General features: G+C 44.9%; 1 protein-coding gene across 1 annotated transcript; it reads left to right on the top strand.

The window, feature by feature from the left end:
* Nucleotides 1–325: 325 nt before the first annotated feature.
* ptpn9a (protein tyrosine phosphatase non-receptor type 9a) lies at nucleotides 326–22,215 on the top strand. Its single transcript, XM_072386286.1, has 13 exons — nucleotides 326–669; nucleotides 10,316–10,459; nucleotides 14,424–14,513; nucleotides 15,916–16,040; nucleotides 16,391–16,496; nucleotides 17,188–17,298; nucleotides 17,576–17,892; nucleotides 18,617–18,704; nucleotides 18,819–18,888; nucleotides 19,298–19,376; nucleotides 19,488–19,638; nucleotides 20,746–20,953; nucleotides 21,098–22,215. The coding sequence occupies exons 1-13, from the start codon at nucleotides 637–639 to the stop codon at nucleotides 21,286–21,288; spliced, it is 1,713 nt and encodes a 570-aa protein (XP_072242387.1). The 5' UTR covers nucleotides 326–636; the 3' UTR covers nucleotides 21,289–22,215.
* The last annotated feature ends 3,107 nt before the right edge of the window (nucleotides 22,216–25,322 follow it).

Raw genomic sequence — 25,322 nt, forward strand, 5'->3', positions numbered from 1 at the left:
TCTCATGTCGTTTTCTGGTCTTAACCACCAGGGGGTACAGCAACATGCAGAAAGAAAGCCAAACAGTCTCTCTCATTGTTCGGGCTCGCGTGTGTCACTCTCACGCAGCATAAAGGCGACGTTGAGAGCTAAAAACTTGCGATTCATGGCATGGAGGAGTCCGCGGGCAGCTGCAGCTCTCTTCTCTGTGTAGCGTGAGGTCGGAAGAGCTGCAGATCATGGTCTGAAACCCCGTCATTGTCATCGAGTTGAAGCAAACCCTCCGTCAGGCTGCTTGACTGTTGTCCTATTTTCTTTCTTTCTTTCTTTCTTTTTCTCCCCCCACTCTTTCCTGCCTTATTTTCCTTCTCGTGAAATCTGACACAGCATCAGCGGCTTCAGTTTTCTCCGCTTGGATGGCAGATTCGTGCTAATTGGCCTGCGTGAATCGCAGCAACAGAGTATCAAAGGAAAAGAGACCTTCGGCTCCCGCAGCAGCGGTTCAGATGCCTTCAACTTTGAGGGAGAGGGACAACCCCTAAACCCCCATATCACACGAGGGACAGACGCAAACATCTCCGTCATCTCCCACTTTACGAGAAGGACACGTCTCGGGGAGGAAAAGGGAAAAGGTGATCGGAGAGCAGACGGGATATCATGGCAGCTACTTTATCGGCAGAGGAGGAACAGGTAGGCCTTAAGAGTGTTTATGCTTCCACTTCGTATCCGGGCGAGCTCGCCCGAAAATGTTTCGCTCGCGGCTCTACCTGAAGGCATTTATTTTTTGGGGCCGGCGTCGCGCGAGCCGCGTACCGCAGCTGGCGGCGACGGCAGTGCGCAACGGCTGCTCGGTTGCGAAACGTTCCAAAGCGGAAATATTGTATCGATTTCTGGCGCATTATTGCCCTCGTTGCATCACTGTCAGTTCCTGTCCAGCGGCCAAGGTGATGTGCCGACGCACGGGCCGCGCCGCCGATGTCAAGCGCTATTTCAGAGTCCCAGACCGTGAAAAATTGCCGGGGAAACACGTAGGAAGCGAAGACCACCCCGACCCCCCCCACCCCGGATTCCTAATTTGGGGTCATTGAGAAATGTTTACAGTACAAACTTGGCTGAGCTCAAACGAGTCCTGCTACAGTCACTTTGCATTGGAACATTGCGTGAATTTAATATAGCATCCGCCATAATGAATGCGAATACTTTTACGTCCACACAGAATTAATGTGAAGATATGTCGGATTGAACTGAAAACTTAGTTCTGACAAGTTCCCCACAACCCACCCACCCATTGAAACTCTGGTAACTATCGCTCGTGAGAGAAGTTACAATAAAACTAGGAAGAAATGTGCCATTACTTAACCGAGAGCTCCGTTTTGGTTCACTTTCTAGTTTTAAGCCCATTTAGAAAAAGTGATGATGAAATTCCAGGAGCAGTGGAACCAGTTGATGTTTGGCTTCATGCTCCTGAGGAAAGGGGAACTTCTCCTGGGAGTGAAGCTTAATTAATCAGTCGATTTAATCCAGTAAAAGGCAGTCATTTTCCTTATTAATTTTTCTAATTTAAAACATAACAAAGCAGTGACTCTTCCATTTAATTCGATTTTTACATCGCAGCAGACAGAATAAACCCGCCATATGGAATGTTGTCTCATCAACTTAATTTTGTTAGATACAGATAGACGTTAATCTTTTCATTCATGGCCTGCAGCTCATTCAGAAAACAAGTAGGGATCGGGGCAATCCAGGCCTCAAAATGGGATTCAACGGTGCTTAAAGACATTGAAGAATCCTTAATAGCTATGTTTTTAGGATGCCATGTCATGAAATCTCACCCAAGTCAAGGATCCTTTGTAAGAATTTCAAGGATTCCCTTTTTTTTGTACTCTTAAGTGTTCTCAAAGCACCCACAGTCCTTCAGAAATGGACAGAAGATGCATCAAGGTTGGCATAACGTCACGGTACCCGTTGTTGGACTCAAAATGTGTTTCTTAAAGGACAGCAAACCCACCTAAATGGCTGTTGAATAGCCGGCTAACAACTAGAAGGTATTTAAGAGCCATGTCGGGGTTTTTTTGTGTATACATGCTCATATACGGGGAATTGGACTTTGCGCTCTGCGCATGCCTGAGATTTTTTTTTCCCGGGGTCGTGACCCGGAAGTCGAAGGAGACCGGCGGCAGCGTCTTTCCTCCATAATCATCGCAACCAAGAGCGCCGTTGTGCAGCGCATTTGTGCCATAACCATGTTCATCACAAACGAAATGTAGAGGGACGTAGCTTCGTCTTGTTGGTGGTGAAGAGGTCAACAGGAAGTAGCTCTATTAGCTATAGTTGAAATGGGTACGGCGCCACCTATCGTACCGGGGTATGACATGCTTTGTGCCAACGATTCGATTTATTCACCACCATATAATCAAATTAAACTCATCATGTAGACCCACTCTGTGTGTATGATTCACAGTTGCCGTGACGAATTTTAGTGCTTAAAAGATATCTGATCAGTAGCAGATATAACCATAAAGGCGAGGGGTTACCTTTTGTCAAGCATGACGATACAAAGAAGATACAAATTCCACTTAAAACTTTACAAAAACAACCTCGTCCAGAGGTTTCTTCAACTTCCCTGGGCTCATGTGGCATGTGGGCTGTTCCATCACACAGTGGAAACGTGGTCTGTGGTAAAACCAGTCAGTATTAAAGATGGTTTTAGAAAGAAGTGGACACCAGGTGCTCCTGTTTTAAGATGGAAAGGAACATCCAAAGCTAGGGGGCCTCAAATGTAAGAATGCAGCTTTCGTACTGAACTAAAATCTGAGAAATACGGATAGCATGAAATGTCCACACATATAAATCTGTGCACACGCCTGATCCTGCACACTGTTCCTTTATAAATCCAAATGAACGTGAAATTGTGACGCAAAGCGCGGTGGTGCTCTCCACTCACAGATGACTGTGGCGAGTCCTGCGAAGGACCAGAGGAGCTTTGCTGACTGTGAGATCGAACAGCTGATCAGAGGCCAAATCGGGAGGAGGGGGGGGGGGGGGGGTTCACTTGGAAAAGGGAGACCATGCAGAGTGCGGTTGACACGGGCTGACATGCAGGAAATCCGGAGCTGACGGCACATAAAGAGAGGGTGGCTGCTGTTTTACTGTGTGACAAGTACAGAAAATCTCGTTTACACGCAGTAAGCAGGTTGGACACAGTGGCGCGATGTCATGATCGTAATTGTCATGGATCGTGACGCAGAAACTAGGAAGTCTGGTACCAGGGAGTCCATACAAGAGGCCGAGATCATTCTTATCATTATTACTAGCCTATGGCGGACAACTGCAAGGAGTGATGTACATAAGGAGACATAAGTATCGCGTCCTTACGATGTACAGCAGCTCTGTCTGTCAGGGGGTTGTCCTCTGTGGACAGACGGATCTCAGCAACTGTTTAGTCCGTCATGATATATGAGATATGTTTAAGTCATATGAACAGAGAAAACGGTCCAGTTCACTGACAATTGTGGTTGTGACAAGACAGCTGGGAGAAATGACAACATAATCGGCAGGTTTTCAGCGTGCTCACTGAGGCGAGTCATGGATAATGTGGATGAAATATTCGCCTGCAGTACTTGTGTAACCAACTGATGATGCTTTCTGATGTTAAACTACATCTTAATAGATTCTTGGACCAGTTTTGTGTCCGCTTACATAATCATGAGTTTTCATGGACGCCACACAGTAACTGGGGCGGAAACATTATTGTGACGACTTCTGTGAGGCGGCCTCGCTTTGGAAAGTGCTGCAGACGATTTCTCTGGACGCTCTCTGGACATTTTCACGACTGCTAGAGACACATTAGCTTTCATACTTTAGCGAAGTGTGCGTGGAAACTGGTACACATGAGCTTTCTGCGCATGGTTTATACATGAGGCCTCAGACCTCTGAGGCTATGGGCTCGTACCATTGCTCTTGGCAAAGCATATTCATACTTCTGTGAGAGCAGATAAGCGCATTAAGATTTAAGAATAGCCTTTGCATTTTATTTAATTTTTTTTAGATCACAAAAAAGAAAAAAAAGGCAATGCAAAGCCACATTCTGGGCACATTCTAAAGCACGGCTGTGGAGAACTTCTAAACTGAAACAACGACCCTGTGCTGTTGCACGCCTTTGAAAGACTAATGAGACAAAATAATTCCTGAAACGGGACGTCTTAGTTGCTGTGAGGAACAACAACAGTGTCACAAAGTGGGAAAAACATCGCCGGCCCTCCTTCTTTGGAATGTGTGTGGTTCAAAACGAGTATGGATGCTCGGTATATCAACAAGTGAAGCTGACGAGACAAAAACGTAAAATATCTCCAGTTCCTACCGTTTGCAAAGACATGGCCAATCTACGTGTAACATTGCTAGAAATTCTTCTGGAATCTTGGGAAAAAAATAAAAATAAATCTGGATTTCAGTAGCACCACATAAACTGGTGACCAAAGTTAATTGATGGCATTTATTTCGTTTTCTTTGAATCCAACAAGCCCTAAATTCTAACGGTAACCAACCAAAATGGCAAAAGAGCTGCGGTGTTGTTTTTTGGTTTGCTCCAGCTGGATGTTTCGTGTCTTTTCCCTCTCTGTGCTGGACTTGCTCATGCCTTTTCCTCATGCTGACTCGCCATCATCTGGCCAGCAGAAAGCTCCTTATCTGCCTACTCCATTTCCTGTGTGAGCCAGGGCCCCTGCTAGGGTACCGGACGCCCTCATTACATCCACAGCCCTGGGGGTGGAGGCGGTGGGGGGGGGGGCAGTGTGTCTGGGTGGATCGAGAGTGTGTGGATGTGTGTGTGGAGCGATGTCTCTAGGGACTGTGCACTGGTGTAGTGGAACTTCATTCTGAATGCAGCTGTTAAAAGTATTTCCACTAGACTTTGGTTGAGGGGGGAGGGGGCGGTTTATGAGTAACAGAGTGTGTGTGCGTGTGTGTGCCTATCATGTGCTTTAGAGAAAGTGTGTATGTGTGTGTTGACTGTACTCCCAGGAAGCAGCAGAGTGAGAGAAAGTGGGGAATAGGGAGATAGTGACGTTACTGACTTCCTGTTTTGGTATTGACTCGTGCCAAATGGGACTCAGTGAAGTGAAGCGAAGCGAAGCCACTTGGAAACAGAAGTCCTACATTTGTCAAATAATTAGCATGGCGTCCGTAATCAAATAGATTCCGGAGAGACAATTTAAAGGGCAGCCACAAATCCTTTAAAAAAAACAAAAACAAAAGTAGTGCTAAAGAAACACATCAGCCACGTCTGTAGGATCAGTCTTGTTGAATTTCTCCTGCATGTCACCATGAACTGTCCATTGAGACTGTGACCAATTATTGCAACCAAGGATCAATGGGAGAAGTATCTCTAAAAAAAATTATAATGATGATTTTAACTAAAGGGTTAAACCACCATAATGATATCAGGACTGACACATCTCAGCGAAAATGGAGATAGAATGCATGTTGGCGCTTTGGTCATCTTTGGTCATTGCAAGCGAACTCTGACATCATCAGTTGACCTGCTGTAGTGGCTGTCCGAAACTGTAGGTGTCGCTACTCAGAAAATGACGAGTCCTACAGGAAGTGCATCATTCCCAGTTGGTGCTGAACCTTTTGCGTTTGAGCCCACTGGCTAAAAAGTGCCTCCAAACTAGATGCTCTGTTCATAAAGCTAAGCTTTCGATAAGTCAAAATATACCGCAACATATCGTGTCCTCCTAGTCTGTAGAGTTGTTTTTGATTGCATAGCACTGAGCTGGAACAATTATTCAGCTATATATATATATATATATATATATATATATATGCGGATTAACAGAAAGATGATTTGTAACTTTTTAAACTTCTGTTTTAAATGGAAAACTTGCTAATTTACCTCCAAATTTAGGAAAATGAGATATTTTTGTCCGCATAAGGTAGCATTGAAGTGAAAGCTGTCACGATGTAAACACAAGCGCATATCTTTATGTAATTTTGATTATAGCTCATCTGTTGATTACACACACTAAACGGTGTGCGGTCATGGTTTGCAATTCAATTCAATTCGGTTTTATTTATATAGCATCAAATTACAACAAATGTCATCTCAAGGCACTTAAATAATATAGTCCAATTCAAGCCAACTGGAATTCAGTTCATTTTAATCATAATCCAATGAAATCCAATTAATTCATTTCAAAATAATTCAATTTATTCATATAGAGCCAATTCAAAAACAATATCCTAGCTAAGGAAACCAACAGATTGCACCGAAACTTGTCTTCAGTCCAATCTCCCGTCCTGAGCGTGCCTGAGGCGACCGTGGAAAGGAACGACTCCCTTTTAACAGGAAGAAACCTCTGGCAGAACCAGACTCAGGGTCTGCAGCGTGGAGCAACAAGAAAAATGTGTTTCAACCTCTGCTGCAGTATTGCTGTGGGTGCCTGAGTAGAAGGTTGTGGGCTGGAACACAGTGTAGGTGGCGAAAATGTACATGGTGTTCAGGATGATATTTTGAGATCCACTACACATAAATCTGAGCCACCCATCAGCAAGAGTTAGTCGTTTCCTTCTCGAAGAATCAATCATTCGTTGAACCGAATGGATTGCGTTTCGGGTGCATCTGCAGCTTTTTCGTCAGCCTACAAACAGCCTTTTGCTGTCATATTTAGCTTTGTTTAGCTCTGGCTCGAGTTCAGTTTAAAGCAAAAGTAACGCCTCGGCTCGTTGGTTTCCTGCAAGATGTGTGACATGTCGTCGTCACGGGTCAAAGTGAGTTGAATGTTTTTTTGGGGGATTTCTTAGAAAGCAGGGGGGGGTGGCGGTGGCCAGCCCGACTCTGTGAGGTGTAGACTACTTCCTGCAGACGAATGCTCACTGCAATGCATCATGTTGCAAGAGTGTGAAAATTACAACACGCCAGTTAGTGTTGGCGGCGTATAGTGACGATTCACTACTCTCTCTGTTTTACTGCTCGGTCTGGGTCAGGTCTGGGTCTGCCCAGTGTTATGCAGGATTTTTACATAGGTCGGTAGTTAGTGACTTAATTTGGTCACGTCCCTCATTTCCCCTCGGTTTCAGTCTTCTGGGACGTCATAGCCGAAAGTGCCGTTTGTCCCATAACTCTTAACAAAGCAGGTCCCCATTACAATGAGTCTGATCTATTAGCTATTGGCAGCGATTGCACAACCAGTGAGCAAACCAGACGACACACTGGATTATGTAATGTCAGCTGTGTGCTGGAAGGCCAGAAACTGCAAATTTGAAATGCCTCACTTGGCATTCGGAATGACTTGTGGCCAGATACAAGCCTCTCAGGTTATTTGCATTCACGTCAGACTCTGCAAGCTGGAACTGAGTGTTTTTTAAATGGATAATCAAGAAGTTCAGTGGGGGGGGTGGGGGTGGGGAGCAAGTCAGGCAAATATTTATTCGTCCTCCAGGAACTGAATGAGTTACTCCTCCGCAGTGAGTGTTCCACTGCAGCCCGGTTTGCTATCGTGAAAACAAACTGGTTCATCCTCAAATTCCACTCTGGCGGATATGGCTTAGTGCAGAAAAACCAAACAAGACTGGCTTCTCCAGGAACAGAGGGGTCACTGCTTGGAGTTGGCAGGCTGTCCTTAAAAGGCTAAGAGAGAAAGAGCAGCTGTCAGACCACCGAAATTTTGGAAACCTGAGTGTACATGACAGCAATCTGACAGGAAGCCATCTTTGGCCGCCACCAAAGGATTAACGCCACACAGTACAACAACAAAGAGCAGCCAGCCCATATTAAATGGAGCATGTGGACCGCCTGTTAAGACATACTTTTAAGTCCGGTATGTTTTTCTTGTGGCAAAGTGCCGTCTAATGCATTTTCATGACCACATAAGAACGTAGACACTGCAAAAGTCCTATAGGAGACACATTATGGCCCTTTTGTTTTTGTTTTTCACAGGCTGACAGAATATCCTGAGGTGATAATCAAATGTCTGTGAGATGCTTTGGTCAAAATAACACAGAGAGACACTGCGGCCGCTCCTTTTTCCTCCTATAATTTCCATCTCTATTCAAGCGGGACATTCGAACGGCATGGAGTGACCCTCCCTTACACAAGGTCGGCCAATTTTGAGAGCTGCAGTACTTGATAAACCCCTTTGAACACGTTATTACGCTATGAGAAAGCATACAGAAGAGGTCCTTCAGAGCTCACACCAAACTGATAAACCGTGAATTTTATTCTGAAATACTTTGGACAGTCGGTAGACTTCAGATGCCTCTTTTTATGTGCATTCTTATTGCGACTCGTGTGTTGAGCGACCCGAAATATGCACCACAGAGCATAACCGCGGGTGGCCAGTTCATAATTGGTGTCCTAATTCTCCATAAACTGTCGCTCCATTCCTGTGTATCATGAGGTTTTAGCGACTAACGTTAAGATCTCCTGCTTTTTTTTTACCAACGCTTGAATGCACCATCAGCTTCATTAATGCTGTCCGGAGGAGGATTCATCCCTCCATAAGACCTGAAGGTCCAGATGCGTCTCTCGGGTCCTGTGTCAGGTCTCTGCTGAATAATTTGGGTGTTTCCTCACATTTCTGGACCACCATCATTGTCCCAGTTAACATGCGTGGGAGGGGAATCGAGTTGTTGTCTTTAGGTTACTTGAATGATGAATTTGTCAGATGAGGCAGCGGAGAATGAAAATAAGAATTTAAAAAACTGGATTTTTTTTATAAGAAAAACGACCGTCTCAAAATGTTTTTAAGTGCCCAGGAGTTGATTTGTAGTCTTAATGGGCTGAACTTTAGTTAGGCTTTATGAGTTCTGCGTTTAGCAGAAATCGGACAAAAGAATTAGAAGAATTTGTGAACGAGAGTAGCTTTATTGGGAATTCAGCTGTATTAATATTACACTTAAATTTCCTGTCCTTACAACAAAAAAAGGCAGAAAGATGGAACTTTGAAGCCTGTGCTGAGCACTTAGGCCCATTTGAGTCCAGTTGATCATATACAAGCAAACAAAAAGCCTGGAGAACTATTGCTCAAGGCCGCTTTAAAGGATTACAAGAAAGTCTGACATTCTATCATTCATTTGTTCATCACTTTTCAGTTGTTAGGTCTAAAAATATATATATATATATTGTTTTCAGAACCTAGTCACCATTTTATGCCGGCATTGTGAAAAGTTCTCCTCTCGGTCTTAAACGCAGCGAAAACCCTCCATAAGCACCCCTTCAAACCCCCCCCCATGAGAATCGGACACTGACTGGCCTCAGCCCTGTCAGGTGCACTCATCCCTCATCCCTTGCATGCTAAGGCATCCGAACAGAGCAAGAAGCTGCAGGCCCTCCAGTGTCTGAAAGCGCTGGCTTTCCTGAGGAGGGACAGAGGCATCCTGTCTTCAGGCTCGGCACTCGTCAGTGATCGTTTTGTATTTCTAAAGAGCCGCCGATTCCCAGAACTTGACTTCCTGTCTCCAGTGCATGCCCCACCGCCGCTGTGCCTGACCAGAGAAGCGGAACCTCGTGTTTAAAGTGTGAGCTTTCATTGCCTCCTCGACAGCCTGTTGAGAATTTCCTTTGTGCCGACCTGCTTACTCTTGGGCCCGGGGGTGGGGGGGTGGAGGAGTGTGTAACAGAGTAGAGTAGCAGATAGCCCCTGAATATGTGGCACAGGTTATTCTTTTCTTAGAAATGGGTGTTTTTACTAATTAATGTGGACGTTTAGCCAAGATGTCTATAACTTTATTGCCATTTTGTTTTGCTCTTCTGGGTTCTTTTTGGGTTTTTTTGTCCGTTTTTGTTTGGTTGCACCCAGAATTGAAAAGAATGAAAGCTAATAAAACCAGTTTATACTTAATCATCCTCTGCCTTTGCGAGGAGGAGTGCTAAAAGCCACTTCTGTTTTCTTCTGTCATCTCAAACGCACTGGCTGCTCGCTGGCGTTCTCCCACCGAACAAATGAAGAACTTGGGTTGGTTTGTGTTTCAGTGCGTGACACCTACGTAAGTGGCTTTACTGCCAGTGGCTGTTAGAGCTCTGCAGCGAGTGCAGCCCTGTCATTAATGCAGCTTCATGTCCGTCCGCCCGTACCATCATCTTCCTCAAATTACAGCCCACACATTTTATTTTGTGCCTCCCTGTGTCAATACGCTGTGTATACACACCCCACCGGGCACCGGGCCGTAAAACAGGCCATGCAAAAACCACTGCTAATCTCCTACAGGGCCAGAAATTTGCATCAAATATTCTTTGAGGCTGTAGATGCCACTTCCTGAGTCCAGTTTCACTTCCTGCACCGTTTGACCTTGGATTACGGGAGCACAAAGTTTGTGACAACATCTGTGTCTGTTTCAGGCGACCAGGCAGTTTCTGGAGGAAATCAACAAGTGGACCAGTCAGCATGGAGTTTCACCGCTGACCAGGGAATTGGCCGTCAAGTTCCTCATGGCTCGCAAGTTCGACGTCCTCCGCGCCATCGAGCTCTTCCACAGTTACAGGGTAAGGAGACGGCGAGAGGGTGACGGCGCTCTCTGGAACCGAGGTCAACACGTCCTGAGTTAGCATAAGCGAACGCAAAGCCAGTCAATCTACACACTGACTGTTTTTGTTTATGCATTTGGCATAAAGACGCTTTTTATCCAGAGCAGCTTGCACTGGTAGGTGTGTAGGGTAAGGGGGTCTTACCTGAGGACCCCTACTGGAGGTAGTGCCTTTCATGCAGGGGATTTGAACCCAGGTCACCCACATGAAAGGTGTTTTTTTTCTTTTTCGTTTTCAGTTAAATTTGGTGGTTAGAAGAAAAAAAAAGACGGAGAAGATATGCTCACTCTCCCTCTGAGAAATTCTCGATCAGGCCACAAACCGCTGCCCGGGTTAAGTTTGACAGGCAAAGTGCATCAAGGTTGCACCCAGTGCGCGTTTGCTGCCCCGTCGATGCTATGAAACTCGGCTTAGGAGGAAACATCTGGACGCGGTCAGCAGTCGCCTGCAGTCAGACCCAGACTCTGATGAGGATTGTCTTATGCAGAAAAATGGTGACTTGCACCTGTGTAAAAGTGGCAAAAGGAGCTGCTGATTAGCTGCTGAGTACCAGCTCCAGTGTGTGTGTGTGTGTGTGTGTTTGAACGTCAGATCTGAGGGAAGCTTCCAGAAGAGGCGTGGAAAATCGTCACAGGAAAATACTGTTCAGAGATGAGTGTCAGTGTAGAGACTGTAAAAACACACCTTTTGATTGGGGAAAATCATCGGAACATTCAGCTTCTTTTAAAAAAAAAAAAAAAAAAAAAAAAATCATGTTAAAAATTAACAGTGTCTGCAAAAATCTGAGTTTGGATACCAGAGCCAGAACAATAACGTTCTATAAATTCAAGCTTCATTTGTCATGCGCGTGTTGAGTGACAGTTAAAGATTGTAATTTGGTGCCAGCTTAAAGTACTGCATCACGCCTACAAGCAGACACCAATTAGCAGCGTTGCCGTGGACCGCGCACGCAGGTGTTTGTCGAAAAAGACTGCTGCTTCTGTTTGTTTTTTCTTCTTCTTCTTCTCAGGAAAAAAAAAAAAAAGGTCACGAGTGGGTGAAGGGAGACCTCGGTGACAGTGACACTCTTTCATGTGCTGCACCCACAAGTCACAGCTACCCAGCTGCTTTAACGGCGTGCGCCAGGTTCCTGGAAACCTCTAACAGAGCCACAGAAACCAAATGTGAAATCCATTTTCTGTTTTTTGGTTTGGTCGTGCGTACCGTCGCCTTGCTTTGTTAATTTCCTTCCATGTAGCTTATTGTTAGCTGCGATCTTCTAAAAGCGTCTGCATGATGCATAAACACAGTTACGGTGTCTCTCGCTTTGTTTCCAGAGTGCTTTGTTGAGCTTAGCCGGTTTGGTGAACAGTTGGGACTCTATCTATATGCATCTGATGCGCTGAGCATCGCCCTGAAACACCTCTGCGTCAAACGCAAAGAAAGCCGAGTTACTTGGTGGAATACAGACTTGAATAAATGGTTGATCAAACAGGTGGAAGGCTAGAAGTCGCGAGGAGAGGTCTCAGCGTCACTGAACAAGTCTTTGAGGCTGCAGCCAGGCAGCAGCTCTCCTGAGCTCAGATGCAACAAAAACCCGCAGGCCGGGCCTCTCAAAACTGAACTACGCACTGGGAGACGTTTAAAAATGGCTTTTCAAAGAGCTTTTCTCGAAATACGTGTTGAGTTTATCAGGTTGAGGGAAAAAAATAAATGAAATGGAATAATAACGGCTTGTGCAGATCAGATGAGGTTGATGAAGTTAGTCTGAGGAGGACCGTGACGTTTCACTCTTAAACGATATTAACTGAAGAAGAGGACTTTTTTTTACAGCGCCATGTGGCTTTTTGATGCACGGTGGTTGAACAACAGCTGTGCGTCTCAAATGAACATTGCTGATCTTCTCCTTTTTTTTTTGCTTCCTGTTTGTTTGCGGCGCTCTCAGCCACCTCCCTCTGGGAAAACCATCAAGGGGAAAGAGGCCCAAGTTTAAAGCGTACACTCGTGTGTGTGTGTGTGTGTCTGTGTCTGTATATAGCAGCTGGGTGTGTTAAACATCAGCTAAAGGGGCGCTGTGACGCCATCTGTGCGCATCTGAGTACAACATGTGATGCGGGACTCGACGGCAGAGCATGACTGAGTGCAACAGTGAAGGAAGAACAATAGCATGTCACAAATGAAGTGGAAAATCATGCTGATAATGCTGTACCTCCGGGGCAGGAGCAGCGCACCTGACTGCTGCCGTTTTAAGTCCCACCTAGATAATTGCACACTGAAGACGTTCTCCTGCCGGTGGGTAGTATTTACCGGAAAGTCGAGGATAGAAACCTCGTACTGTCTCTCCGTGGGTCACACTTGTGCAGATGTTACTCTGTCCCGGTCTGAAGCTGCAGTACGGGACTCGATCTGCACAGATCTGCTCTCGTCTGTGCAGCCGGCACACGGAAAGCTGCCAGACGTCTCGCACTCGCACTCTAATGACCCGAACAGTTGCAGAACGTGGACGGGATTGTAGCACCTACTCTTTTTTTTCTTTTTCCTTTTTCGTACAGTTACTTCAACCATCGAGGCGGGTCCTCGTTTCAGCAGGGAGCGCCTCGCCTGCATAAATGCGACTCATTCATGAGGGCCATGAATGAGACTTTGAGAAGGATTAGCCTCGCCCCGCCACGGCACAGTTCGTTTAACTCGGTTTGTGCTGCGTCAGCACCGGGACAGAGGCGGGGAACGAGTCATTTGTCTGAACAAACGGGGGGTGGAGGGGGGGTGGGTAGAAAAAGACCAGGCAGGCAATTAGACTGAAGCTGAGACTGTATCTGAATCATTTGAGATGGTGTTAAAGTGAAGCAAAACTGAACTGCTTAGAACTGTGATAAACCATGTATTTAGGATCTTTCTTTTTTTTTTGTTAAGTTGGTAATAGTTTCCTCTCTATCTTAAATAACAGTACCAAGTAAGTAACTAATCTAAAGTCTATTAGATCTTGGTTTAAGAGCAAACGGAACAAACAGGAAGCAAAAATAGATCAGCAATGTTTCGGCATGCCTGCAGTAAAGGACACGGCTCAAAACTTCACAAAATAAGCCTGTTGGCTTTTTCTTCTCTCTCTCTCTCTCTCTCTCTCTCCATCTCTCTCTCTCTCTCAGCTCTGAGTGTTGGACCTCTACAATGTTTGTCCACTTCAGTTTGGCAAGAACTCGGGTCTGTTCCTGTTCCAAGTTAACGAAGTCAGCTCCTTTTCAAACTTTTACGGGTTATATTTGACCAGGAAGTTGCGCAGAACGAAAGGGACACGACCTCTAACGTTGCATCATGGCGTTCTGTCACTTTTTTGTTTGGATGGAACTCGCACGTCGGGTTCCCTGAACAATCTGAAGTGCATGCAAATGCGCTCAGTCATGTCAGTGTCCTGGTTTTGTGTTTTCTCTGAGCCGTATTCCAGATGGGATGTTAACATTAAACAGGAGAATGCGGTTATATGTGTATATATAACCTTGTACGTAGTCTTTAAGATATTCAGCTTTGTGATTATGTGTGTGCAGTGATGTCTAATGTCTCTTCTTCTCACCACTGTAATCTTTACCAGCAGAAAACCGGATTATGTGTTCACATGCTTATTATATCCAGGTTTTTTCAAAACCACAACACCACCCAGGATATTTCCAAATCCAATCGCAAGGATGACACATGCATGTAAACTCAATCAGGGAGACAGTCCCATCAATTATTTTCTAGACGACTAACGGAGAGGTGCATTTAAGACTCATTCCAAGCACCTGGAGAGTTAGCTGAAGAAGGTTTTTAGAGGCACAGAATGGGAATCGGATTAATCTTCCTGGAAAGCCGGGCGAGTCGCTCCATTGTTTCGCAGAGAGGAACTCGAGTCGAGTGACGGCCCGACTTCACCTGCTGTGAACTGTTTTTGTTTTGTTTTTCTTCTCAGGAAACGCGTCTTAAAGAAGGAATCGTCCGACTCCAGCCTCAGGAGGAGCCCCTGCGCTCGGAGCTGCTCAGCGGAAAGTTCACAGTGTTGGTAAGAATTTTCCCCCTTCAGTGGAAAGATTTAGCCTCGTCTGAGATTACAAAACAAATTAAAGGACAAGACGGATCATATTCAGTTATTAACAAACCCAAAGCCATCTCCTCCTGAAGGTCTCAGAGCCGCAGCTGAAAATGGTGTCGATGTAATACATTTCACTTCATTCTTTTTGGCAGTGTTTATTAATGCTCCGTATCCAGTTTTAGTTTAAAAAAAGAAGGATGTACAACCCCCGGTGGTTTTCTTTTTCTTTTTTTCTTTTTTTTTTTTTGACAGGATCTGTTAACAAGATCGTTCTAGTCTAACACCTTAGTTATTACATAATGGTCTTCGTGGCCCATCTTGGGATCCACCCTGGGCTCTCATGTTCTCTTTCCTCCACTGTCGGTTCGTTTGAGAACATTAACTGCAGCTACTTGTCTGATAGCCAAACTGTTTCAGTTTTAAAAAGAGGTTTTTAAGCACAAACTTCTAAAGTGAGCTGTCAGTGTCGCATTAAATTAGGTGCACGTTAGTGACTGATGTTGCCAGTGGGTTATTCTGTGAATTTAGCCTTTTGTCAGCTAAATTACTACCATAAAAATGCCCCCACCCCACCCCACCCTGCTACACACACACACACGTACGTGCGCACGCACGCACACACTTTCCTGCGCTCCCCCTCTTCCTTCCCACTGACGTGCCACAGTGGCATTGATGCTGCACATCCTCTTGTCTGACGTCGGAGGTCTCCAGCCTTCAGCAGCGCACTTCATATCCTGTCTGATGTATTTTTAGCCCTCATGCCAGAGAATACGTTGGGGCTTATTTATTTACAAAGGAAGGTTCCGGCGTATCTGTGATCAGCGGGCCTCATTCATGTAGAGGCAGTCTTTACACTGTATTTCTGTGTAAATGTATTCCGTCTCACTCGCTGGAAGAAGAAGAAGAAGAAGAAGAAGAAGAAGAAAAAAACAGGCTGTAGTACCTGCAGCATCTTTATTGACAATAATATGTCCTCCTGCTGAATTGTTGACTGCCCTTTTGGTGCTGGCATCCTGCCAGCAGTCCGTATTTGAACTCAGGTGCCCCCCTGTGGTCATTGTCGACGCTTCAGTTGTGCAGAGCCTTCATTTGACTGCTTTCGCATTTAAAACCGACTCCTCTTAAGTGTCACATGGTTTCAAGGCATGAACACGTTTTCTTCAGACGCAATTCATGCGCTTTAGACATTCCGTGTGATGAGATGTGCAAAACGTCCTCCTCCATGCTCAGTTTGTACTGTGTCCAAAGCAGGAATGACCGATGGAGAAATAACTCATGTCCGCTCCTCCGTTCAGTTATGGCTGTGAAACGGCGATGAAATGCTTTCCTTTGATTGAACGCTGGTTTAACTTGATCGTGTGTGTTTTTTCAGAGCGTACGGGATCCTTCCGGAGCCTCCATCGCCTTGTACACGGCCAAACTTCACCACCCCAACAAGACGGGCAACCACGTGGTGCTCCAGGCCCTCTTCTACCTCCTTGATCGAGCAGTTGAAAGGTGACCACGGGAACAAAAGCTAGATGTGTTTTGTCGGGGAAATTAGTGATATTGGGCATCTGGCAGGCAAATATGGGACAGAGTCCCCCCCCCCACACCAGAAACCTTATGAAGTACATAACCCAATTTATTTCCTGCTGTTAGTTTCCTATAAATGTAATGACTAAAGCGGCAGGCCAATAGGTTTTCTTTGACTGTGTGTGTTGGGAAGTCAGCAGCTCTTTCTTTCAGCTATGTTGGAAAATGCACTTTCACTCTCTTGCATGAGTTAGTAGTTGCGCAAACTTTTTGATTTACCTTATAAGTGTAAATACTGAGCTTTCTGTTTTGTGTCCCCCCCCCACACACAGCTTTGAGACCCAGAGGAATGGCTTGGTGTTCATTTATGACATGGCAGGCTCCAACTACACAAACTTTGAGCTGGACCTGAGCAAAAAGATCCTCAACTTGCTCAAGGTTTGCATCACAGTGCCGGAGACATGTACACAGTGAATATTAATGTCCGTAGACAGGAAATGTCACATTAAGGCGGGTATCTGTGGCGAGTGGTGATGTGTGGTCAATGAGAATCAGTCACAGGGTTGATTGTAAACCAACTTTTCTTTTTTTTTTTTTTCCTTCAGGCGTTGTTGAAAGCGTCTCACTCTTTCCAAGATAAAAATCTAATTAGTGGTGTTTTCCTGGAAAGCGCCTGTCTAAAGGGCAAAATTAAATGATTTGACAAGCGGTGGGTGGTGCTGACGTTAGCAGCCTGTTTCTGCTGCATTTAAGTGACTTATGTTCTGAGAATGTTCTGGTTTGCCAGCTGTGTTCAGCTGAATGGAGCCACGTGTTAGACACGTTGTGACAGGCCACGTACTGATCTGAACAGGGATTGGAGCAGCTGAAGTGTCCTTAATCACATTCGATGGATACTTTGAATGTAGAAGTAACACTATGTAAAAGGAGGAAAAGCATAGTCGGATACAATTGGATCGTTTTTTTTTTTGTTTTTTTTTATCCTCAGAGGTTATCAGCTGAGAAAAAGTAAGCCCAGACACAACTTTTATAGAAAAAAAAAAAAGCATTAATTTCTTGGATTTCAGTATGAAGAATTTGCTTGTGAACCATGTGGTTTATGAGCAGTTGTGCTGTCTGTGTCCACCAGGGGGCGTTCCCTGCCAGGCTGAAGAAGGTGCTGATTGTTGGGGCCCCCGTTTGGTTCCGAGTGCCCTACAATCTGCTCAGCCTGCTTCTCAAGGAGAAACTCAGGGAGAGGGTAAGTGCTCGTTTTTCTGAACGCTCCCACAGCTGCTCTGCAGCTTCGTGTTCTTCATATGTCCTTCAGTAAAACTGCCGGAAATGCACACGCAGTGAGGGAGGGGATCCAGGGTTACATGTGGTCATGTGATTGTCAGATTCTGCCACCTTGATCGTGCCTGGCATGAATCACTGTAAAGCTTCTTGACCCTCACCTGAAACAATATCAAACCGTTTCAAATGAATTGTAAGTTGTCACTGGACACCAGCTTTATTCTTCTCTCTTCTAATTCCAGGTTCAGATGGTAAAAATGGCCGAGCTGCGTCAGCACCTCCCCCGAGACTGTCTCCCCCAGCACCTCGGTGGCCTGCTGCCCCTGGACGCCTACAGCTGGAACCAGCAGCTCCTGGCCGGCCAGAACGGCCGAGTAGACCCCGTGGATGAGCTGGTGGGAATCCCCCTGGAAGAGTCTTCCATCCACGTCCCCGGGCCCGAGTCCATGCGTCCCCAGGAGCTACTGGTGCACCTCGGCAGGCTGCAGCGCACGGGCATCCATCAGGAGTATGAGGAGCTGCGCAATGAAACGCCACCTGGAAGCTTCCACTGTGCACAGTGCGTTTACAGCACCGGACACACACACACACACACACACACACTCAGTGCTGGCGTTTACAATCTGCCGCCGTAAAAGTAGTCCGTGCATTCCACATTCGCCTTCCCTCGTCTATGAGAGCATGAAGGTCAAAATTGAGTGAAGTAATCCAGCCCACAACTCGCTCTATCAGAAATACTTCACTGATCTCTAAGCTGCTATTGGATCATGTTAGAGTTCACTTACAAAGACTTGTAAATTGGTTCATTTCGGTATAAATCCCAGACACAAAGTTATTCAATTAGAGCAGATCAGTTAATTCACCGTGTGACACGGTAGGCCACAGGTAGGACTGACTTCCTTTGGGTGGGATGAGTTTTGTGCTTGACCATCTGAAAAATGCACCTAATTAAACGGACACGTCTGACAATGTTAACTCAAAGTAACCATTACTAACTTTCACATTGAACTGGAATGGCATGTACAGCAACTGGCTGTCATAGCGTTATTCATATAAGGTTCCGTTTGAATTACACTCAGAATCTGTGTTTTCCTCAAATAACTCTGAGCTCTACTTCTACTCATCCTCGTTATCAAGTTAATTCATATTTCCGTTTTTTTTTGTGATCACATGGCTACCATTAAAGGTTACCGCTGGTATACCCATTTATAGTTTTTTTTTTGTTGTTATCAGTGAGTAGCAGTAGGCATCAGAAGTAAGCTTTGCTATTAATCTGCCAACAGAGCCGGCTACAACCAGGAGAAGAATCGCTATGGAGATGTGTTGTGCCTCGATCAAACGAGGGTTCGTTTGAAACCCAGGAGGAACGAGGTAAATTATTTCCCCCAAAAAGTCTTCATGTCGTAAGAAAAAGCCATTTAAAAAAAGCCAGGAAAAAGCCAAATGTGGCAAACTTTAAATGACAGCGTTTTATTGTTCTAACAGAGATCAGATTACATCAACGCAAGCTTCATGGACGGCTACAAACAGAAGAATGCATACATTGGTACTCAAGGTAATGACACAACTGTCATATATTTTCTGACGCTGCGCATTGACAAATGATTGCATTTTATTTGTGGTTAGATTCTGATTAAAGCTCTAAATATTTTCCACAAAATGACACCGTTGGTGATTTTTGGGGGTCAGTCATCTCAGTTAAACAGCTGTTAAACGGTAGAGCCTGTGCTCGATCTGAGTCCCCACTGACGGTCAAACTGACAGGATGTTCGTTTTAGTGCGAGAACTCATTTGTTGAAGGTGGCTCGAGCCGTCTCAAACGGACAGAATAAGGCGATGGACTTCGGGAGATTAGATTGAGAAGTTCACATTAAAGAGCTGCCAGAAGCAGTGGGGTCTGCTGGTAATGAATGTAAGTCGATTTGCTCATTCGTTTGACACCAAACTGCTGGGTGAATTTGTAGGTCCGCTGGAGAGGACCTACGGGGATTTCTGGAGAATGGTCTGGGAGCAAAACGTCCTCGTCATCGTCATGACAACCAGGTAGTTTGAGCAACCAAAAAAAAAAAAAAAAAAAAAAAAGGCTCCAGTTTCTCCTTTCGAGCTTGGGTCAGAATGAAATTTCACCGAGCGCTTTCTGTCCCCGTGCTGCAGGACAGACGAGGGCAGTCGGAGGAAGTGTGGACAGTACTGGCCCCTGGAGGAAGGTGGACAGGAGGTTTACGGCCATATAGCGGTGGTGAACCAAAGGGTGGACCATCACACCCACTACAACCACACCACCCTCGAGCTCCACAACACTGAGGTACAGTTTTTGCCGGATGCTCGGCAGACTGCTTGGTGTGAGATGCTTTTTCCTCTGTTTATACTTAGCAGGCGGATGTGACATTATGTGTCTTTTCACCTCAAAAGACTCACGCAGTTCAATAAATTCTAAAAGAAGTGTACTTGGCTACATGATCTTGCCCACCTCACTCTATATTTAATTACCCAACCCCCTTCCTCTGATAATAGTTTCACCACTAAGTTGGTGTCGCCACACAATCTGCAACAACATATGATAATATGGACCGAGTTATGCGGCGCCAGTTCATGTAGCTGTGAAGGCAGAAACGAGCCCTAATATAGTGCTCCCTGCCATGTGATTGGGTGGCAGCTGGAATAGGCAGCACTGAATTAAATCAGGCAGGTATAGAAAGTGGATGGATGGATGGATGGATGGATGGATGGATGGATGGATGGATGGATGGATAGATGGATGGTGTTTTAACTTGAACCACAGCAAGTATTAGATGGTGAAAAATGAGCTTTTCTGATTATGGCCCTTTTAACCTGTTCTTTTCGGAAATAATTGCGACATGGAAACCCTGAACTGGATAGTGTAGTGGTAAGGTTGCCACCTTTCATGTGGGTGACCTGGTTTCAAATCCCCTGCATGAAAGGTACTTCCTCCAGTAGGGGTCCTCAGGCCTTACTCTACACACCTACCAGTGTAAGTCGCCTTGGATAAAAGCGTCTTTATGCCAAATGCATAAACATGAACTTTTTATGAATTCAGTCAAAGATTCGATCGTGAGTCAATACCAGGTGATTTATTGTGTATCGACTTACGAATGAGTCATTTAAACAAATGGCACTACATGCAGTCCCACTGACTGTGCATAAAGCAAGCCTTTAAGTGAACAGCAAGTAGGGAATAAAATAATCGCTGTAATAATATACAAGAGTATAAAATAACTGAGAATCTTGGAAGGCATTTTAGCAGATAAATCCTTATCACGTGGCAACATGTGTGTATATATCTCACCTAATGACGGAGATCGGAACGATATCCGTGTCAATCCAAGTGGAAAACACGAATACCTCCAGTGGTGCCGTTTCCAATGTGAATGTGTTTTCTTTATGTGCTCAGACGTGTGAACAGAGGCACGTGAGTCATTTCCAGTACCTCAGTTGGCCCGACTACGGGGTCCCCACCTCAGCAGTGACTCTCATCGACTTCCTGGGAGCTGTGAAGAGACAACAGAGAAAGATGGTGAAGGCTTTGGGCCTTCAGTGGACAGGCCACCCACTGGGACCTCCAATGGTGGTCCACTGCAGTGCAGGGATCGGGAGAACGGGTGAGATTATCAGATTTTCTGATTTAAGTTTGATATTTTTATCCAAACTAGATTAGTCGGCTTTCCTTTAACCCTCCCACGCCACTCTCGGTCTCTTCCCACTCAGCGGTGTTGCTAACTCTAACTAAGCCTTGTTGTTGGCAGGTACCTTCTGTGCCCTGGATATCTGTCTGTCCCAGCTGCAGGACGTCGGCTCGCTCAACGTGTGTCAGACGGTGAGGCGCATGAGGACGCAGAGGGCCTTCAGCATTCAAACCCCGGACCAGTACTACTTCTGCTACAATGCCATTTTGGAGCACGCCCAAAGGCAGGGCCTGCTCCCGTCCAATCAGTGAGCTTCAGCCCCGACGTCCTGCGCCAATCCACGAGCCCCGACATCTCTGCAGTCAGTCTGTTAACTCCGGAGCCACGTCGTGTGACCAGTTCGTACGAGAAAGCGACCTCCTCACCGGAGAGAGGCGTTGTTTTGAGACGAGGCCACAACGCAGCGACGATAAAAAAAAAACGCTTGATTGTTGACGTGGTGTTTTAATGTGATAATATTGTGGCTGCCAACAATGTGACCTTTTTTGTTTTTGCTGAACATATCTCCGAAAGACGTGCAGTAGAGTGACCAAACTGCTCGAGTAATGCGTGGTCAGGCACACACACACCGGGTCAGCTGGGGTAACGTTAGTCTTTAATTTATTCATGTGTCAGTGATTGGACCTTTTTTTTTAAAGGGGTAGTTCACTCCAAAATATCTTAACAGCTAACATGAACGTAGCCATCACAGTCCAAAAAACAAACAAAAAAAGCTTTCCCGTTTCCTTTAACTGCTGCTGTAGCTTAATCAAGTATTTTAATGGCCAAATAAATGTCACCCGGTCTTAATTATCTTGTGTATGAAAGCTGAGCTGGAGCTGTGGTGGCTAACTTGCTTCGTGTTTCTCTAGACAATTATGTATATGTTTAATTGAGTGAATTATTGCTTTAAAAACATACAGTTCTTAATTTCCACCCTCAGGCAACAACAATAAGGTAGCCCCCCCCCCCTCGCCTCTCTTTGTCCACTTAATACGTGTATTCACCACAGTGCATTTTGAGCTCCTGGTAAATGTCAGACGGATGCTAGTTTCGCATCGTTTCAGTCGTACCGAACACAAGGAGGCGAGACTGCAGTTTGCTGCCAAACGACATCTTTGTCTAAAGGTGTCGAGCGAAGGAGTTGTTTGAGTGGACACCAGTTAAGAAGGTTAAAGCAAATCCAAAACTATCAGTCCGACATTTCGTAAATGGCTGCTGCAACTTTTCTTGTTTGTTTTTTTTTTTTGTTTCACTCCTTCGACTGTTGCCCATTTCAGTTTTTTATTTTTATTTTGAATGTTTTTCCCCCATAGGAGTCCAGTCAAAGACCTTCCATGTTGTCTAAATGTAAAAAAGCCTATATAGTGACATCATTGGGCATGTGACTGTACTTGGGTTACGTCCACTGAGGGCGACTCTGCAGCCGTGGACTGTTTGACCGGCGGGAAAACCTAGAAAAACACGTTTGAAATGGTGAAGAGCTATTGTGCAATCAACTGTTTCGTTCAGATCCAGAAAGAAGTCTGGGATGTGTTTTTTTTTTTTTTTTTTTTTTTTGTTTGTTTTGTTTTTTCTTTTAACAAAATTGTAATCCGTAAATAGAAGAGAGCCAAATAGATTTCTGGCCATTGGAGGTCTTATAGGTAGATCTGTTGCTGCCTTGGCTCTGCTGCAGTAAGGTGTCACACATCCCCACACACTCTTGATTAAGGCCAATCACGCTGCAGTGGCTTTACCACTGAGACGTACACTTGTCAGTCAGCAGTTAAGACCTCACAAGTAGTGCAATATGTTTTCCTTCTTCTTTTTTTTTTTTAAATACATAAATCACATCTTAGCACTTTGGGGAAAAAAAGAGGATTTTTTAATTTTTTTTTTTTTTTTTTTTTACAGAGAAACCAGAAACGAACGACTAAATGAGTCGTGGAGTAAATAAGCACAAATGTGTACCCGCCACACCTCGTTGGGCACCTGTCAGAAATATATTTTCAGTATCGCTACTTTCCAGGCTGTACTTTCATCTGGTCCCAGTATCCTGCCATTTATTATGGAACTAGTACAAAAGCAGTGTCTGCGTGTCATGTGTTGCATTGTGTTGCGTTCTTTGCTACAGAATTCATATTGAATTTGCCGGTAGTGAAGCGTTGGTGTCGAGTCTGCCATCCTCATGTACTCTTTGATTTTTAGAATTAGTTTTCCTTTCAGCGATAGACGCAAAATGTGCCCTATTTTATTTTTCTATTGTACTCAGCAAATGTTTTCATACAATTGCAGTTACCTGTATTAATTTTATACTTGTTCTGTTATAGCCCATTACGTTATCATTCCTATACCCATTGATTCAAGCTATACCGTATTAAATGCAAACTACGTCAGCACATACGCTTGTAAAGGTTGTTTCTTTTTGTTGCTGAACTGAACTGATTTGACCCGCTCTGCCCCCTTTTGCAGGCAGTTGCTCAGAGTTTATAAAACTGTGCACTTGAGGTTCAATTCAATGTCCCTAAGATGCAGGAATCTGCTTCTGTCTTATTAAATTACTTCAGAGCTGCCTTCATCAATATTTTTACGTCGGCGGCAGGTCAGCTGTCGGAGCATTTCGCTGGTGAGGCGAACCCACTCCCCTCAGCCTAATATGGCATCTCTCACTTGATCTTCTCTTTTTTTTTGTTTTATGGTCTGTGGCTTTACTGTTCTGACTCACACCCACAGCTGTTCTGAGCAGGAAAGCTCCAGTAGATCCACAGCACATTACCTGCCTGGGATCAAACAGCTGAGAGGAGTTACGGTCCCTCAGAACAGAAGACAATGGGGCAACAAATGGGACTTTAAAAGAGAGACGTTAGCTTAAACAGTAACTGCTACACGAGGCTCACTGTCAGTAATAAAGAGGGTTCTGCTGTTCCCGGCAGCTTTATAGAAACACTGCTGGATGTCATTTAGACAGCAGCCTGGCAACTTAAATTTTTTTTTTGTTTTTTTTTTTTTTATCAAATTATTAAATGCCTCCAAATTAAGGAAGCAGGCTACATTCAAGGAATGCTTGAAGATTTCCATTATAAACAAAGAAATTAAGCCCGATGTTCTGATCAGGTTTTTTTTTCAGTCTGAAACGCAATATTTCACGGCTCTTAATACGCCGCGTACGTAAATGGGCCAAGTGAGCGTACGTATTTTCTCTCTGAACAATTTGCCTTCTGGATTGAATCATTTTCGGATGATAATTCGTGTAACGAGGGAGAGCGCGGCCCTCCTTGAGACTTCAAAAGGACTTAAGTGTTGACCTCCTGTGACCGTGTATTCCAGAACTGCTACTTATCTGTAGTGGAAGAAAGTACAAGGTTTCAGGGAGTGTTCCAGTTAAAGAAGGTTAAAACACCACCAACACCAAACCAATCCCACTTTATTTGTTAAGCACTTTTAAAAGAACCACAGTGGGCCAAAGTGCTGTACAGGATCAATAAAGCCAGAACAAATAAAAGATTCACAAGAAATTGCAACAAAATAAAATAAAAGTCAACGTAACACAGGTGCGTTTTAAGAAAAGATCACCTAAGAAGATCCACAAGTGGAAGTGTCACAGTTTTGGGCCGGAAACACTCAAAGATGGATGCATCTTCATGGAACGTACTGCTGGACAGGTACAGGTACAGGTAAGGACCTTTTTTTTGGTCGAAGATGGACCGAAGACCCAAAAACCTGCTGCCAGTGTCATAAAAGATGCTCTACTCCAGCATCCGTGCGAGTTTATGACGTTCGTGCAGGAGAACGTGTCGGCTTTAAAGATAACGGCTTCCTTCCTCACCTAATTAAGATCCAATAAGGAACTTGTGGATCCTCCTAAAAGGTGAGACTTACATTGAAGAAAAAGGATTGCACACGCCTGGCCTCTCTATTTTGGTGGCTGCTGCTTTAACAAAAGTCGGTCATAAACAGACGAAAGGCCCATGGCACTTATTGGAAAGAAGCAAGCGCTTCATTGGTCGCTGCACTGTATTTTTGAGTGACTTATTCCGGGAAAAAAAAAACCCACAGTTTTTAAACCATCTAATCCTCCTGCAGTGAATCCAGCCTAAACACTGCTCCTGTCTGAATACAAGTCTAGGTAATGATTACCTGTCACTTGAGCTGACAGCTCAACGTCTCAAAGAACTGCTCGGCTCCAAAAATAGTACGTAGTGTTTGCACTACTGCTAAACTGCCGCGTACGTTGAATTTAGAAAGGTGGTGGGGTTTACCGCCACACCAGGAAATTCGGCTTCGTGATCAACAGCAATGAAAAGGGAAGTACTCTCAAGGCGAG

The sequence above is a fragment of the Leuresthes tenuis genome, unplaced genomic scaffold, assembly GCF_036924035.1.
Source record: "Leuresthes tenuis unplaced genomic scaffold, fLeuTen1.0.hap1 SCAF_5, whole genome shotgun sequence".
NCBI classification, from domain to species: domain Eukaryota; kingdom Metazoa; phylum Chordata; class Actinopteri; order Atheriniformes; family Atherinopsidae; genus Leuresthes; species Leuresthes tenuis.

What these genes read in the sequence shown, in the direction of transcription:
- ptpn9a (XM_072386286.1), top strand. Translation starts at nt 637, where the DNA reads ATGGCAGCTACTTTATCGGCAGAGGAGGAACAG. An exon ending in TGAAACCCAGGAGGAACGAG is followed by an intron (nt 18,705 to 18,818) that starts GTAAATTATTTC and finishes TTGTTCTAACAG; the next exon opens with AGATCAGATTACATCAACGC. An exon ending in TGCATACATTGGTACTCAAG is followed by an intron (nt 18,889 to 19,297) that starts GTAATGACACAA and finishes GTGAATTTGTAG; the next exon opens with GTCCGCTGGAGAGGACCTAC.